Source organism: Anguilla anguilla, chromosome 1 (assembly GCF_013347855.1).
Source record: "Anguilla anguilla isolate fAngAng1 chromosome 1, fAngAng1.pri, whole genome shotgun sequence".
NCBI lineage: Eukaryota > Metazoa > Chordata > Actinopteri > Anguilliformes > Anguillidae > Anguilla > Anguilla anguilla.
The window spans coordinates 57,378,620-57,396,695 of record NC_049201.1 but is presented as its reverse complement, the minus strand read 5'-3'; the positions used below and the strand labels follow the sequence as shown (position 1 = coordinate 57,396,695).

The following is an 18,076-nucleotide window of genomic DNA, read 5'->3' as shown; positions in this document are numbered from 1 at the left end:
GGACTCAAACCAGTCTAGCAAGATGAGCTGGAATGCGTGAATGTGAGAGCCATATCGTTCCACAAAAGCTATAATCAGCCACCTGTGCTCAAAGAAAGGTGGTTTAAAAAAAGACAGAAAGCTTCCTTTAAAAATGAGAATGATGTCAATAACCGCTCTTTGTTAACAGTTAACCTCATAAATAATGTTCTTGAAAGGTTGTACAGTTTCAAGCAGCAAACCACAGCATTGAAGCCTGGTTGTGTTTCTGACCACTACTGTCCCCTCTGAGGTAAGGACAGCACAACCCATCATAAATTACACTCGAAAAGCCCAAAAACTGAACAGTACACGGAAGGAAAACCTGCTCCCGTGTTTACTTTCCAGTCTGTGTCCTCTGCAGGGCACCACCCCAAAAACCCAACCCCACCAATCCAACCCCCCCCCCCCCCCCCCCCCCCGCTCTCTCCACACTGGACGCAACATGCGTCATACTTCGTGGAAAGAATCTGATGTCTCGATTTTGCCTGTCCCTCGGCCTCTCCACCTCTCCATCTTCTTTATTAGCTCAGAGACCACGCACACAGTGGAGGTCAGCCCCACGAGGAAAAGCAGATCTGCAAAAACACAAGGGGCACTTTACATCAGTCCTGCACATCATTTCACCAGCTGAACAACAAACATAAATGGAAAATGAAAGGATTAATTAAAAATAAATAAATATATAAATAAAAAGCACACTGTGTGATCTACATTTTGGTGCTGAAAAAAAGGGTGCAATAACCCCCCACCATAGACTGCAGTGGTCTGGTCTTACCCAAAATACTGAGGCTCTCGGTCTGGAACACCTTCTGTAGCGGGGGGAAGTAAATGACCAGCAGCTGGCCCATGATGGAGCCCAGAACTGCATAGCAGAACATCCTGTTGCTGCACAGGCCCATCTCATGCACCATACGGGTCTGTCAGAGGGTGACACGCAGGGATCAGTGGAGAGCTCCAACTGCAAGTTTGCCTTCATTCTACCTTATCCAGTATCAAATTAAGCATTCAGATAACACCTCTTGGTTTCCACAAAGAATGGCTGTTTACATGCCTATTCAAACATATATTTCGCGCTGCTGTTGTGTGTCCATTTGTATGGAATAAGAGCATGCCAGTAAGCAGAACACCAAAATCAAGTCAGGATGAATCACACTAATGCACTAGGTAACTGTGATTGTGGTGAACTGCTTACTGGCGTGCCCTTATTCCATAAAAATGGATACATAGTAGTGCAAAATATTTTTTTGAAAAGCATGAACCACTCAGAATCTTTTACTCTTCTTGGAAGAGGTGCTCTTGCCATTCTGTCAAATTTAGACAAAAGGTCGATTGATCCGATTGGCCATAATAACACAACTTTGTCATGACTACAAGCAATACAATCTGTGGAACAAAAACTTTTCACAGCTGACCTGAAATGTATCCACTGGGAGTGGAATATTGACACGAGCTTAAGATCAGAGCCCGGTCCTCCGGTCAAAGTCAAAAAGCACACAGCGCACGCAGCGCTTTCCTGTTTGAGTCCAACACCGAGGCGTCCTACCTGCGACCTGGAGCTGAGTGCGTTGAACATGTCGAAGAAGACGAAGCAGGTGAAGGTCATGGTGGTGTCCCGCGGGGTGATTACGTTGTCTTGCAGCTGCCGGGGAGCCACAGAAAAGCTTGGGTTTGAACACTTTCACAGCACAACAACTTAAAGTGTGTTAAAACATGGGAATAAATGGCCTTTTACAGGCCGGATGATGTCAAGGTTTTGCCTTCACCCCCAGCCCTCAGTGTGTTTGCTTCTATATCAATACAATCCACTTATTAAAAGAGAACAAAACATTTAATGAAATGTCTGCTTTGTTAAGGCTTCCCGGCAGTTAACTTTCATCTTGTCTGTTGACATGGCAGAAGCCCTCAACCCAGGGCAACAAACATCAAAACAATTCACAAACACAAAAATACAATCAGAACAGAACACATATCACCAGTGAATAAAAGAAACAATTAATCAGCAATTTACTGAAGTTCTAATTAAACAGTGGAAACAGTTAAGTATTCTAGTTTTTATGCCTGCAACTGTATAAATCTCTCACATGTACACTGACCATCACCCTGAAAAGGGGTATCTGCTATGTGATACAATGGAAATTGTAAAAGGAAAAATGTGCTGTACTAACTCAAGAACAAGAGGAATGTTACAATCTGGAGAATTGAAAGTGCATTAGTCCACCATATCCACAGGGTACAAAAGATAGCAGCACTGGATAAAACGTCAAAATAAAGAAAGAGAAGCGACGTATAATATAAGTGTGCGCTCCACAAACCTCTCTCCAGAACACAAAGAGGGTCCCGCACACGATGATGAGAGACGAAACCAGGATCTTCACAATCAGGGTGCGGGTGATGATGCTGTCTCTTACGTTACGCGGAGGCTTCCGGATCACATCCAGATCCACTGGCTCCACGCCCAGACTGGGGAGGTGTTGGGAGGGGCAGTGTGAGGGTGGGGTAGAGGATATGGAAAACAACAGAGCATAACATCACTAATCCGCCTTAAAAACAGCACAAAGCCCGCAGTTTTTCTCCCTAGAAATCACGTGCTATCCAATGTGAGTTACCTTTGAGCTGGCGGTCCGTCCATTATGATATTAATCCACAGAATCTGCATGGCATTTAGGGGATTAGGGAAATTCATCAAAGTAGCCAAGGAAATTAGAGTCAAAGCCGCAATACTCCTGGAAAGTCACAATGAAAACACAGTTATTCAGACTGTGAAATTACTGCTATTAATACATTGTTTTTGTTACATTTACAGTGCCGCTTAAAAGGGATATTTTGCCATCTGGGTTTTTTATTGGTATTTCAAATTAAGCGTATGATTATGATTGGCCCAGACAATTTTAGTGTTCAATGAAGGATATTTCTGGTACTTAGAGAAGTTTTTGTAAAGCCAGACTTGGTGGTTTTACAATTGCAGGTACAGCAACATTTCCAGAGGCTATACACATAAATAGATTTTTTTTCTGGAGCGTAGCTGCCTAAGCCTGCAAGCATCATAGCAAATTGTTCAAGTGAAAATAATATTGAATGTTTTATAAAAATATTTTTTGAAGAACAACGTTGCTGTGCAAGCAGCTTTGGCCTGTAAAGCTGGCATTATAAAGCTGGCAGGTCAGAAACATGCAAAACAGCATTTATCACGCACAAAAACTGTCTAGGTCAACCAACATATTCACAAAAACGTAAATAATCCACTTAAATACGACACACAATATCATGCAAAGCTAGGGAACTTACGTGCTGAGCTGAAACCTGACAAAATTCTTAATGTTGTTGTAAATTCCTTTGCCTTCCTCAATGGCTGACCTGTTGAAAACCAATAATGCAAGCACTAATTAAAATTTCCTAAATAGTTTTGGAAAAAACAATCATTCACTAGGCTTGTTGCGGCATTTGGTTTGGCAAAGGGTGTATGAGCCTATACGGTCAATACCAGTATTTTGCTATTTTTTTGTACAAAAAAACACAAATAACAATAATAATAACAGTGCATGAAGAACTTCGACATCAATGTTATTAAATGAATATATGTACATCATATTATATTCACATGGTTCTCCTCGTTTAAGAATATTAGGAGAGTAATACAATAATTTTCATTGGCATCACAAAACTGCGCACATTGTATTGACATTATTCAAAACCGTGGATACATGCACTCTTCTTTCTCCGCGCTCAGACTCAGAGAATATTCATGGAAAAGACCTGCAATGTGCATGTTTGGTGAATTTCAGTGACTGGAAACATGTGGTGATGCACAAGTACAGAAAATAATTATTGTTTATATTAATCAAATGGCCATGTTGTTAAAGCAACAATAAAAAACAATCAGAAAGAATCACTAGTTTATACTGGCCACATATAAACTTACAGTTAAAGATGTGACCCTCGTGTGCACGTTTTTATAATATGTAACATCTGACAGATGGAAATGTTAAAAACCCAGGCATGAGGCGTTCAGGTGAAAAGGGCCTTGGAGTTCAGGCCTTGGCCATTGGAGATCAGTTCTGCTCACATGATGGTCTGGAAGTCATCATCCACCAGGATCATGTCAGCTGCCTCCTTGCAGACGTCTGTCCCCGTCTTGCCCATGGCCACCCCGATGTCCGCGGCTTTAAGGGCCACCGCATCATTGACCCCGTCCCCTGTCATTGCCACCACCGCACCGATGTTCTGCAAAGACTGCATGGGAAAGAACACAGGTTTACACTTCTACCCCCGTATGCACCGTAACACAGCAAAACTTACTATCAATCTGAACCATTACAGTCTGTGCTTGAAATTCTTTTTCTGAAATTAATGAAATGTCCTCTGATGCAAAGGCTGTAACGATTAAAAAGAACAAAAAAGATAAAATCAGAGGAAAAGCATTTGGATGTATAGACTGGTAACATAAAGACATTCACCGTATTAGTGAGTGTGGAAGTATTATGCAAGTACACATTTTGGAATAGTCTTACACAATATGTTAAACACTCAAAAAAGAAAAATAATCAAATATATATTTGAGACAGATTTTATTGTCTTATTTTCTTCTCACTGAAAGTTTATTTACTTTCAGCCACAGTCCAAGGAATTGCATACATTAACAGCCATAACAATTTATTTCACTAAAAACAATTAGCACTGACATGATGGAGACCTTTCATTAATGAGAAATTAAAGAAAATAACATCAATAATCTGCCATTATATTCATTGACACCGGGTGCTCATGAGACCAGAACAACAAAGCAGTAGTATTATTCTCTCCATGGTAGTGCTAAGCTAAGTGCAGTGTGGAAGTATCACATGGCAACTGACAACGATCACAGCTCACCTTGACAATCTTCAGTTTGTGTCTGGGGCTAGCTCTGTAGAATACCACTATCTGTGAATGCACAAAAAAGACAATTATCCTCCCCATCTGGCTGCAGAAACGCAGACAAAGGCAGCCCGTTTCCCAAATGTTTCCCGTCGCCTGGGCTGAACGTTGTCTGGGACACAGCAACGGCCCATCTAAGAGTGCTATCTCTCTCACCCTTTCTCTTTCTCTTACCCCTTCCATATCTGTCTACAAATACATCAATCTTCGTAAACAGATTTTCCAGCATCTTCCCCCCATATTTCTATCTTGAATCATATTCATCTTTATAGTAATACGTCCATCCACCATCTCTCCATTTTTCCATCCATCCACTCAGTTTCTCTCTCACACACAAACACACTTCTCTCCCTCTCTCTCGCTCACACCCTTTCTCAGTCACACACGTGTGCATGCACACATATCTTTGCTCTCTCACCCACATGCAAATAAACATGCATACTTTCACTCTCTCACACACACACGCACATTAAGAGGACTACTAAACAGATGTTACAATGTTATATCATTTGTGATGTACAAGAAGCTTTGCGTGGATTAAAAAAAAAAACTTTACTTTTAATTTTTGAAAGGGGTATACATGGGGTCAAATAACATTCAAAGTAACATATTGATTAGGTTAATCACATTAATTGTTCTCACATTGATGTTCACAGTACTATTTCATAATTAGCTCGCTGCTGTGTCCAGGACCATTATGAGCCGTCAGTCTCTCTGTCTGTGGCCAACTATGTCACCCATTTGTCCCAGCATGTCAGTGCGTGAATGTCAATGCGTTCCATACAGTGTATATTTGCATGCATTAAGACTGAAGTATGCATAGCGTCATACCCGGGAAACTATATGTGACAGCTGCTGAATGTCCATCTGGTCCACTTCTTCTCCAGAGAGGGACTGGGACCCTTTGGTATACAGGCCCAGTCGGCTGGCTGCAGGAGGATCAGAAAACATAACACTTCATCAGCACAGGGGCCGGGAGGCACAGTCAGCGCAAGCGTCTCAGACGCCTCCACTTCAGACTAAGTGTGAGTTCACTTGTCATTTTTGCTTGCTATGATGATACAATGGAAAACCCATGATAAAACCACATCAAGATCTGAATACCATATTAAAACTAAATAAAATGTAAAGCATTGAAACATAAAAGTAGCAGCAGGTTGAAAATAAAGCTGTTTTGAAGGCAGCTGTAATGTGAATTGTGTACCACTGACATGGGCATTCATCACTAAGCCTTGAAAACAGCATGGTCAAGACATGGTAGGTACAGAATGAAATGCATGGTCTGGGGGGTGCATCTGAGGCCAGGCTGACTGGTCAGACACAGAGAGGCAAGACCACAAACATACCAATAGACACAGCGGTCTCCTGGGAGTCTCCGGTGATCATCTTGATGGCCACACCCGAGCTGACGAGCATGCCCACTGCTTCTTTTACCCCTTCTCTAGGGGGGTCGATGATGCCCACAAGTCCCAGGAAAGTGAGAGTTCCCAATTCCGATCCCGACGCAAATGCCAGCACTGCATGATTGGGACCAAGACCTCTCCAGTCAAATAAACGTCATCCTAACGCCATCCATTATGTTTAGGCATTAAATATTGTTGTTTCATTAACCCATTATTCTGACATGACTGGATGTTGCCTCGTGGAAATAAACACTATTTGTACAGACTAACGCTGTGTACATTCCACTAGGTACAGTAGGTACTGGAGAAGACAATCGTTTAATATGAGACTGTTGCCTCCATTGTCAGAATTACAGCATTGAGTGAAGTGTTTTCAGATGAAGCAGTAATTTGTTTCACGATGCATTGTGAATAATTAAGCCAAATAATTAAGCCAAACTTAATTATTCACAGATTTATCATAGCCAATGGACTGTGTTGAGTATTAAAAAAGTGGCCACAAAGACATAGTGGGTTTCAGTGGAACTTCAGGCAACCAAATCTGAATGCAGAAAGAGCAGAACCTTAATTATTATGCAACAGATCAATGACCTACCTCTCAGACCAGCTGTGCCCATGTAGCTCTTTTGTTGCTGGTACAGCTCCCTCTGCTGGCTGGTCAGCGGCAGTGTCACCCCTTTGCTGTTGTAGGAACTGCAGAAGCGAATAACTTGTTCGTAGGCACCTTTCAAGTAGTATGTTCCCGGTTTGTCCTTTGATTTTGTCATAAAAATAACCATGAGAAAAACAAACAATAAGAAAACCTCAGTACAAATTGAATATGTACACCAAACCTTTGCCAACAGTTTCACTTGCACTACATCCACTGTTGCAAAGACTGACTTCCATTCATCTGAATTTCTGCAAACCTGCTGAGTTTGGTGGACAGAGCGGACGGCCATCCACTTCTGCTCTGAGGAGAAAGGGTGCTCCTCTCTTCGGATGTACTCCTGATTGACCCCCTCCAATCCCATCTGCAGCAAAAAAAACAAAACCACCAAATCATATTAGTAACACTCCACAACCACCGTAGAACCCTGTGTACAGCTTGCTCTAAAAAAGCCGAACCAGTGTATGAGCAGTCACTCCCACCCCTCTGTAAAAACAGGCACAGGAAAACACCACAGAAATATACTGCTATATAAAAGTCACCCCTTGAGCCCCTCAAGATCCCAAAAGCAGTGTCGCACTGTGCCTGCTGAATTTGCCCCGAGTTTTTGGAACAGCAAATACTTCCTTCCGTTCAATTCTCATGGGCCCCACTGAGCAACCAATGAAACAGATTATTTGTCTGTATTGCTAATTTGTTCAGAGGATTCACTACAATTCACACTGATTTTTGTGAATTGATTTTTTAGAATTGTTTAATAAGTCCAATCATTACCACAATCTTGCATTTTGGCTAATTTTCTTGAAAAGCACAGGACTGACATGTGCATGAATATGCATATCAAGTCTATCCTCCACTGGCTAGCCCAGAGTCAATGGTGGAAGACAGACACATTACCTTCATGGCCAGGGCAATGAGTGCTCCTTCTGTGGGACGTCCCATGAGTGTGTTGTTCCTGATGACGGCATCGTTGCAGATGCAGCCAGCCTAGACGATGCGAAAATAAAGAGTTTGTGATTGGAACATCGTTCTTTTAGCTTTTAATGTTTTTAGCTCACATGGTCAGAACAGCCAGTGTCCACACTCACCTCCACTATTTTAGTGACGGATGAATTGGAGAAGCCGTGGACCACTTCTCCGTCCAGCAGAACCTCTCCGGCGTTGTTGTAGCCGACGCCCGTGACCTGTGAGGATGGGGCAATAACAGTACAGCTTTACTGGCTTGTTTCTGGAGACACTTACTCTGGCAATGGGACAAGCCTAATATTATGATGGGTCATTCCAAACGGGGAATGGACGATGAAGGCTCCCTTCAAACAGCGTTTTTAACAGTGCTTGAGGAAACATCCCACACTGCACAGATGTTTTATAGTGAACAATGTGCCATTTCCCTTCAGACTATGCACTTACAAGCATTTCTTGGTCAAATACATTCTAACATGTTTTAAACCAGACTTATGCCAATACAGCCATTTTAAAACCCAGTTATTTTTTAATCAAATTTGGAATCCAGTTTGGAAACAGGACGAGCTCCAGGCCGGGATCATGCATGCATCATCATGCTCTGCCCGGTCTCTCTTACCTCTGCGTGGAGCCCGTCGGAGGTGAACAGATGAGTGACCGTCATCTCGTTCTTCGTCAGGGTCCCCGTCTTGTCTGAGCAGATCACATTGCAGCAGCCTGTATGATCAAAGGGCAGACCTGGTGTTAAAAGACGAAGCGTCCAACAGCACCAGCAGTGAGGCACAGACCCACAGAGAACAGGCCCGAGAGAGAACACATTCACTACTCCGCCCTTCCCCACCCACTTCTTTCAAAGGACTGTATTTTATAACATCACAAAAGGTTGGACAAATCAAAGTGCAATGCAAACAGCTCAACAGAGACAAGGCATCACAAATAAACCGCCCATTCAATACAATGCCCTACTGTCTCAATACAGCCCAAGCGCATGACAGACAGGACACAAGACTGAATTAATGGCAACCACGCTCTGAGACTGCTACGCTCAAGGACGAAGTACCAGCATGACATAAAAACCCATATTTATACTAATAAATATGAATAAACACTACAAAACGACATAGTAATGTGGATATTATTACACCAAGCACATACTATACCAACTACTGCAAAGCTATATTTAGACATAAACATTAAAGAAACCTGATAATGTTGAACAACAGGTGCCTAACCCTAGGTGCCCTTAACCCCCCATTGGATTGTGTTCTTATGGGACTGCAGTGTCCTAAACTTTATTTTAGCACATCACGTTTCACAGGCACAGTGCAGGAAGACCGTGCCGGCAGTGGCTAGAGGATTTCTGGGTTTGGGCCATGTTTCTTCGGCAGCTAATGGAGCATGAAATTGTAATCACTGTAATTTTGCCCTCCACGCAGCCCGTAGCGTGACAAACCAGGGGTGCAAGTGAGGAGCGGCAACTTGGGTTCTGCTACCCCGGTGTTGCCCAAAAAATGTTGAAATTAATCTGAAAGTTATATATTGCCTCATCTTGTAGAAGAATGAAAGGAGAACTTTCAAGCAGAACAAAATTTCAAGCATACAGTATGATTTCATCACAAAATAAAGCATGTTTACACTCAATTAAGCAAGCAAGCACACATACACACACGGACACACAAAATATTTTGTGAGTTTTACTATATTACCTGTGATTTCCGTCATAAGGGGACACCATTGAAACAGTAAATAAATATCATGGTTATCTCTAGGAGCTATGCATTTATCCAGGGAACCATAAGGAGCATATGTTGCATACATTATCCATTTGTGCAGCTGGACATTAACAGGTGAAATTTAGTTGTAAATAGCTTCTTGGGAAGTACATGGGAATCCATCCTTCAATGGTCTGGCTACAACATAAATTCCTTAATCACAACACCACTATATAAATCAGAAAACATGCATAAATAAATAAAAAAAGACAATCATTAAAGTGGACATCTTGGGACCTCTGCAAAAATACCAGAGACCTTCTGACAGGGGACATACATACAAGAACTTACTGCTGTTTCACACACTATACAGCCATATACTTTGACTGCTTTGTATTGCGTGTACTCATCTCAGAAAGAACGGATTACATGCATTAGTATTCAAGAGCCTGTTGCTAGAAGCAGCACTGTCTGTGAGCTTGGTTGATGAGCCAGCATACCCAGTGTTTCAACGATGGGGAGCTTCTTGATAATGGCGCGTTTCTTGACCATCCGCATAACACCCAGCGCTAGTGTGACGGTCACCACGATGGGGAGCCCTTCTGGGATGGCTGCCACCGCCAGGCTGTGGGGAGCATGGCAATTACTGAGACAATGCACTCTCACCCAACCCTATCACCACCCCCAACACACTCCCATAACTCATATAAGGGTGTGATTCACTGTATACGTGCCTATGAATGGCATTTGAACAAGGCCAACAACTGCTGGTATTGGGGTCAGCTCCAGACTCTCAATCTCTGACAAAGCATCTGGTCAGCTGTGTTAACTGCCTGTGCTTCCTTCAGGCTGACTGGTGCTAGCAGACTTCTGGAACTGGCAATGATCAACCATTTGGTTGGTTAAAAATAATGCTTACTGAAGGCTTACTGAACTACCAAATGCTTACTGAACTACCAAATTTATTCATGTTATTTACCACGACAACCACTTGACATATTTGAACTTGTATATGAACATAAGTTGCTACAATAACCACGTTTTCCACTAACGATAGCTAGGGTAACCCAAATTTGTTTCCTGAAGTTATTTCACCTCTATTTTGATCAGTAGTAGGGAAGGCAAGGAGATCGGCAAGGCATACATTTAACCTGTCCTATTAGAGCTCCAAGTAACTGCTGCAGAACCCTGTGAAATAGTCACACTCCCCAAGTTTCATCCAATTTCCCAAAGGTGTTGAGCTTTACAGTATGAATAAATGCTCTTTGGAATACAGTACTTTTGCTCACATTAAGCCTCCAAAGGTAGGACTGGGAGACTTAATGTGGATACAGATATCATATCATCAGCTGTAGCCTCATTTTTCACTTTCATAATTACGGATCTGTGTAGTTTCAATTCTGTTTTCTTCCAGTTCTGTGTTTTGCTAATATTTCAATGGTCAGTTACTACATCAGTGGGTTTTTTTCATTAATTGCGATCACATTGACCCAAGTGGTGTTTTTCAATTTCCAACCAAGAAGTGACTGCAAACTGCAAGTAAATAAAGTTCATTTAGAGAGATATTTCAGTGTTTAAATAATTGGCATCATCCCATCCCCCTATACTGTTTGAATAACAGCATCCATCTTAATTTCCATAAATTAATCCTTTAATCCAGTCACTGTGACCGTTTCTCAAACCAGAAACAAATATGGTGCTCAAGGAGTTATGTGACACAATTAATTTAAAAAACCCACTGATGTAGTAACTAACCATTGGAATATTAGCAAAACACAGAACTGGAAGAAAACAGAACTGAAACTACACAGATCCATAATTATGAAAGTGAAAAATGAGGCTACAGCTGATGATATTATATCTGTATCCACATTAAGTCTCCCAGTCCTACCTTTGGAGGGTTAACATCCAACATGACCTCCAGAGCTCTCTAAACAAATCCTAAAAAACAACTCATTGAGCTCGACCTGCTGGTTAAATTGGCAAATTGCCTCTGTTACAGTTGTAATTATTCAAATCAAGTGGTTAAGTGCAAAATTGAAAGGGGAAACTCCATGACTACTTACTCTATGACTACTCTGTGATTACTAAGGATTGGCCACTCATTGTCCTAAGACCAGCATTTGACCAATAAGCAAATTCATACAAGTCAAAGCCAACCAGAAGGGTCAGCAATCCTGCTGCCATTCATGAACACATATGTTAACAGCCTAATCATGTTCTGTTTGCACTGTTACATACACAGTTGTACATTTGAAAAGAGGGAAAATGTTGTTATATTTGAATGTCTTACCTGACACCAATGGTGAACATATCTAATATATGTTTTCCCTGAAGCCATCCAACAAGCATGATGACTCCTGAAACAGGCAAGGAACCCATTCAAAAGGTCAGGAAAGGAGTCAGATCAAAAGGTCAAGAAGTGTGAACGGACAAGTTATAGACATGTACTAATGACAAATTAACACATTAAAAATACATATGAATAATTTTAAGGACATGCAATAATATTGGTGTTTTACCAGTGACAGCCTAAAAAAACAAACTTATGTCTATTGGCCCCAAGATGAGATTTGAGCTCAAGCTTCATAATACAGAGTGCTGAATAATAAAGTAAGCAAGTTAAAATATTTTACTGATAAATAAAACTTATTATATGTTTGCCTTTATAAGTTTGTGTCACTGCTCATTTACTTCTTGGTTACAATTCTGCAGTAAAGTACAACAGGGCAGCTATCAGTATCGACCAATACGGGCAGCCAGATAACAGTTATTGATATCGGTGCCAAAATTTCCATATTGTGATTCCTAATAATTGCATCTATATACATACAAATATACCCATATAAAGTTTAAGTATAATTTACACCATTTTAGAACATGAAAGCTTACCTATGATACCAAAAGAATAGAGGGATAGCTGCTTTCCAAGAAGATCCATGCTTTTTTGTAAAGGGGTTTTTGGGGCCTGTTAAATTAAAATAAAAACACAATAATGAACTATGATACAAGAAACATATCTCAGTCTTTTGAACAGGATAAGCTGAAATCAAAAATATCCTGCCACGTTAAATCCATGCGACCACATCAGTTTAATGTCACTATATACGCTCCTGAATATGCGCAAAAGCAGTTTTTTAAAAAACTGATAACATACCTCTTCTGCTTGCATCATCTTGAAGACCTCGCCAAACTCCGAGTTTTCTCCAGTTCCAATGACAATGCCCTACAAAAACAATGCAAAGGACAAAACTCAGAAGTCAACGTACTGTTTTTCCTCACTGTGGAGTACGTACTTTTCTCTAATCTCCTTTTCTTTCCCTCTCTAATGCATGACAGGTAGTTTAGCATTGAAATTTAAAATTGGAGCATTCAAAATGCTTATCATTTGAGCACTGAGCATTCAGTCAAAATGATAAAAATGAAAATGTTATTGGCAGAGAAAGAGGTGGTGGAGTAGTGGCTTATAGGCTTGGTTTTAAAACAAATGAACAGGCTTAGTATCAATACCGGCAATGGTGAAAATAGAAGTCGATTCTTATGTAAAACAGCAAATCCTACAAACAGGAGTGTCAAACCATCTTCCTCTCAGGACAGTTCGTGAAGAAAAACCTACTCAACACTATTATACATCTAAAAGGTGAAATATTTTTCAAATATGTACCCAATATTCTAGAAATTTCTATCAGTGAAGTAACCTATGTCTGCTGTTTAAGGGGCAGGGGCAGTACCTTCGCTTTGCCACAGCGCACCAGAGTTCCCATGAAGGCCACATTGCTGCGGGAGGTTATGTCCCCATTTGTGGCTGCAGGCTGGGGAGCTGAGGACTTGGGGCAGGGGGCTGTCTCTCCTGTTAGACTCGACTCGTCTATCGACAGGTCAGCCGCCTGAGAGGGGTGAATTGGAACAGGGAATAGTTACGCACTGAGGAAGGTCACTTTCACCTGCGGTTAAGACCAAATTCTATTTTTGAAACAGACTTCTCCAGAGACAGATTCAAGCTAGTGCTCAAAATGCTCTCATAATCCTCTATTTGAAAGAACAAATAAAGCAGCTTCGGAACTGCTGTGTACTCTAGTGTATTGGTAAATTAGTTATTCTGCATGCTCGCTACATTACTGTACCACATAAAAACGATTCCAAGCAGTTGAAATAACCAAGAAATTACACATCACCAGTATGCAATTTTTCATCTTCGTCATTGTTTCCATGGCTATAGTTTTAGACAGGTAACGATCTAAAATTTCCTCTTAAAAACATTAGTGAATGTAAAAAACATTAGGAGGATGGGGGACATCGCGGGCAGACTGGAGGGAACGTACCTCAAAGAGACGCAGGTCGGCTGGGACCCTCTCTCCCACAGACAGGCAGACTGTGTCCCCTGGGACCAGCTCACGTGCCAGAAGGTGCTCCATGTGCCCCTGCCGCACACTGAATATGGCCGCAGCAGATGGAGGATAGAGACACAGAGAGAGAGAGAGAGAGAGAGAGAAACAGACAGACAGACAGACAGACAGAGAGACAGAGAGACAGAGAGACAGAGAGAGAGAGAGAGAGAGAGAGAGATGTATTGGCCTTGTATACGTATGTAGACGTATAACCACTCATTTGCTGCCTGTGTCCTTTAAAAATGAACCCAATGGAGACAGCAGTAAACCATAGTAGTATACACATGTGCTGCATTTCTTCTGTGCTTCTTGTGTGTTGCTCTGTCTAATCCAAAGCCACTGGCAGAGATGGAACCACTCACCAGTGGCATTCAGGAGGCACCAGTTTCCCCAGCTCCTCCAGGGACTTCTCAGAGCGATACTCCTGCAAAGCAGAGCGAGCAGAGCTGAGGCCACCTCCGGAGCAGGAGCGCTCTCCACAGATCAAGCCAATCAAGCTAATCTTCGCAAATGTTCTCCAGAGAGATGCATCTCATAGACACACTATAGTTCTGCATTTCCTCTGGTCTAATTTCAGAACAAGTGCCCCTCCAAAAAAAGAATCTATTATTTCAAAGAATGTCTCTTTTTATACTGACACCATAGTAAACAGAACTGCATTTTAAATGGGAAAAGGGCCTTACCTGAACAAAGGCAACAGTAACAACAATAATAATGGCCTGTTCGGGAAAAAGGAAAAGAAAGAGGGTTAAGTCTGTCAGAAACATACAAACGTAAGGAACGTAAAACAAAAGCAAGAGACGCTGCCCTTACCACGGTGATGCTGACGGCATCGTCAATCTGTCGCATTAGCACGCTGATGACAGCGGATGCCAGCAGCAACATGATGAGGGGATCTTTAAACTGTACAAAACAGAGGAGAGGAGGGCGTAAGAAAGGATAGTGTCCCACACAGTGTCGGTGAATGGAATCACTGCCGTGATATCTATTGCACTGTGTAATGAAATCTGCATTTTAAAGGGCGTCACTCAGCGCTGTGGTGTGGTATTAGCAGCACCTGCTGAAAACCGCCTGGCTCATTCAGCTGTAGCCCTGGAAATATCTGCTTGCTTGGATAGAGGTTCACCCACCATCTCAGTTCAGACTAAGACTACAGATGACATTTTTGATTAATGATATTTCATAAACGCTTTCAATGTGACAGCGATCTGCTGTTCTGCTACAAAAGCAAATTCCATTTCGTAAAATGTCCAAAGCCTACCTCTACTTAATATTTACTCACAATAATCCAGGACTAGGGGTTTTTAATTTGTAATTACTAAATATATTACATCAAATAATCCTGACAAAGGCAATGAGGTAAATTGGCCATGGTGGTATTCCAAAATAAGAGAATGTTCTCAGTTTATTCCAAATTGAACATTAATTTATGGCCCCAGGGTAACAGTGACTGCTAAGCAAATCCATTCTAAAAAGACTGTAATGTCTCAATCATCCCATTGGGGTCACTAGCTAGACAAAGAAATGATAGCAGCAGCCAGCGTAATATTTCCTACCACCGTCAGATGGCACGGAGTGACACCCAAAGGACCAACCCTGTTCCTGTACATGAAGAATGCCAGCCTCTTCACAAGCTGCAATTTAATATATGAAGGGACCCAAAGCAGGTTATTTTCCTCTGAGAATTGCACAATGACTAGTGCTAATTTGCGTGGGGATTCATGTTCATAGATTTTTATGTCTTTGGCAACCAGCATTTAGGGTAAATACACTACAGAAATGTGATTATTTCCTTTGACTCTGTAATCAGACCCGCAAACTCATCAGGGGTGAAAAAGGTGACAAAGATGTGAACCCCCTAGGGGGGTCCGGGGGCATCCCCCCCCGGGAAGAACATTTTTAAAATATCAGCTTTAAAATGTGGATTTACAGTAGATTTTAGCATGAGGATATAGGGAAAAACTCAGCCTAGAATTAATGTAATCTTACTGCTAATGTCCGCCTTACATTACAAAAGTAATGTACGGGGGACATCAGTTCAGGGCACTTAAAAAAATCTTTTTTTTTTTTTTTTTTTTAAGTCAAGAGAGTGCAGAGCAGGGTCCAAAATTGTATTAAAATGCATTGCATCCACTATACAATAAAGTTGATCAAACAAAACAAAAACACAATATGCACAACAACTGACAAATCAAATGGAAAACACAACTTATGTTATATTTTGGTAGAGAGAGAAAGAGAGGGAGTTTTTATAGTGGCAATATGGTGTGGCAACCTGTGTGTTCTATTACACACATTATTTAACTGACTAGTAGCCTACTGTTAGTTTAACTTAAGGCACAGTGGCACATAATCCTGTGCCTAAACGAGGAAAAGCAACAGTCTTCAACTGCAGGATGAAATTGTTATGAAGCAGAAAGCAGGAAAAAAACAAAAAACAAGTGAGGCAGCTCAGAGGGGGGCTTAATGCTGTGTGCTACTTTCACACTGCTAAAAATACTGCAGAGAATTTACCAAAAAAAGAATAAATCTGTTTTTCCAGCTTTCGCTTTGAGCGAGCTTGACATTCATAGTTAACATATGATCAAGTGTTCAGGAGGAAAATTGATTCTGACACAAAAAGTGTAATGCAGTTGAAAAGAAATGGGTACATCCGCTGTGCTGCAGCATCAACACAGATGAAAGGTCAGGCTCTGTGCTGCATTTAATGGCGGGCAAGTGAAAAACATGGTCCCCTGAGAAGCCTTCCCAATTTGCAGTGCTTAAAGGACGCAACTGCACCGAGCATCCAATCACGACACAGAAAATTACCTGTTCTGGCAGCATTCTCTTTCAGAATAAGGGGCAACACAATTAGGTGAACACCACGGCTGGTTGGTTTGAAATGGTTTTTGAAGGGGAAATCTCTCCCACATGCGCGCACACACACACACACGCATGCATCACATTACCGTTTCAAGATGTGTGAATTCAGAAGCTAGAGCAAAATAAGTAAAACTGTTTTGACTGCTGGAAAAGTATCTATATTGATTTCTGTTCACGCGTTTATGTATAGCACTGCTATTTGTTTTGCTATTATTATTATTATTATTAATTTTTTTTTTTGCTATTCTGTATTTTGATGACAAATGTTCAGAGCTTATTATTTTTAAGATTATTTATTGCTTACAATGAGAATTGATTTTTATAGCCAGCAAGCTGGGTGTAGGCTATATGTTGTTGAAAATGCAGTGAAAAATATACAACGCACTGCAGGTGACTAGGAATACGTTGTGACTTGAATAATCACATTTGTGCAACAAATAATGTTACATCTTTAGCAGACATCTCACACGCCTATCGAAAGTGAATCTTTTGGACATTGTCACAGACCAAACTGGCAAAACTGGATAAAGGATACAAGTTCGAGCAAGTGGGTGAGTGAGCTCCTTACAACATGGTAGTTGCCTAATAGATATTATCGTAAGGTGGCACTTTCCGTTTCTAGCTTGCCAACTAGTCCTCACAACAAAAAAAGGGAGAGGGACAAAGGTATACATTTCAAGCAAACTTTTTATTTGGTAACTGAACTGGCTAGCTAGTTCGACATCTATTTGACACAGGTGGAAATGCGATCTAACTAGCGATCACACCAAGTTATATGCTGTGTACATGGGCAGACTTGTCGAATATAAGCTAAGCCCAAATACCTAGCCAATGTGACATATACGCTCCCTTCATAGGCTGTTCCACTTGCTAGAGTAACTTGAAGCTAAGAAACGTAGCTGTCTCCAAAGGCAGTTGCCTACTTGGTCGACGAAGTAGCTGCCCAAGTAGGCAGTTGCCTTCAAAATGGAACAAAGCCTACATTTAGCCAAGATCCAGGGCACTGCTATCCTGTAGTCACTGATGGCCAGGATAAATCCAATTCTATGTTAATTCTATGTAACAAGGCTGTCTGTTCATAGCTTTTTTGCCTTTAAATGGGAAGAAGGCCCCAAAAAGTAGCAGGCAGCTCTGCAGCAGGCTTTTACAAAATCGAGGCAATTT

The 18,076-nt window shown here is 41.4% G+C and overlaps 1 protein-coding gene across 2 annotated transcripts in view; it reads right to left on the bottom strand.

Moving 5' to 3' along the window:
- Window positions 1-427: 427 nt before the first annotated feature.
- The window catches only part of atp2c1 (ATPase secretory pathway Ca2+ transporting 1), a 39,939-nt gene continuing 22,290 nt past the window's right edge, over window positions 428-18,076 (bottom strand). Inside the window, exons 4-27 of one of the 2 annotated variants that reach the window (XM_035393324.1) lie at window positions 14,861-14,950; window positions 14,731-14,766; window positions 14,410-14,471; window positions 13,982-14,090; window positions 13,391-13,546; window positions 12,817-12,885; window positions 12,552-12,627; window positions 11,953-12,019; window positions 10,160-10,284; window positions 8,567-8,664; window positions 8,073-8,168; window positions 7,882-7,971; window positions 7,244-7,348; window positions 6,931-7,087; window positions 6,279-6,449; window positions 5,764-5,861; window positions 4,888-4,938; window positions 4,085-4,251; window positions 3,307-3,375; window positions 2,628-2,744; window positions 2,334-2,481; window positions 1,565-1,660; window positions 797-938; window positions 428-596 (exon numbers count right to left, since the gene is read on the bottom strand). In XM_035393324.1, coding sequence (XP_035249215.1) covers window positions 469-596; window positions 797-938; window positions 1,565-1,660; window positions 2,334-2,481; window positions 2,628-2,744; window positions 3,307-3,375; window positions 4,085-4,251; window positions 4,888-4,938; window positions 5,764-5,861; window positions 6,279-6,449; window positions 6,931-7,087; window positions 7,244-7,348; window positions 7,882-7,971; window positions 8,073-8,168; window positions 8,567-8,664; window positions 10,160-10,284; window positions 11,953-12,019; window positions 12,552-12,627; window positions 12,817-12,885; window positions 13,391-13,546; window positions 13,982-14,090; window positions 14,410-14,471; window positions 14,731-14,766; window positions 14,861-14,950 — 2,523 coding nt within the window. In that variant the 3' untranslated portion in view covers window positions 428-468. The remainder of the gene's footprint in view (window positions 597-796; window positions 939-1,564; window positions 1,661-2,333; window positions 2,482-2,627; window positions 2,745-3,306; window positions 3,376-4,084; window positions 4,252-4,887; window positions 4,939-5,763; window positions 5,862-6,278; window positions 6,450-6,930; window positions 7,088-7,243; window positions 7,349-7,881; window positions 7,972-8,072; window positions 8,169-8,566; window positions 8,665-10,159; window positions 10,285-11,952; window positions 12,020-12,551; window positions 12,628-12,816; window positions 12,886-13,390; window positions 13,547-13,981; window positions 14,091-14,409; window positions 14,472-14,730; window positions 14,767-14,860; window positions 14,951-18,076) is intronic. The other variant, XM_035393332.1, reaches the window with a different exon arrangement.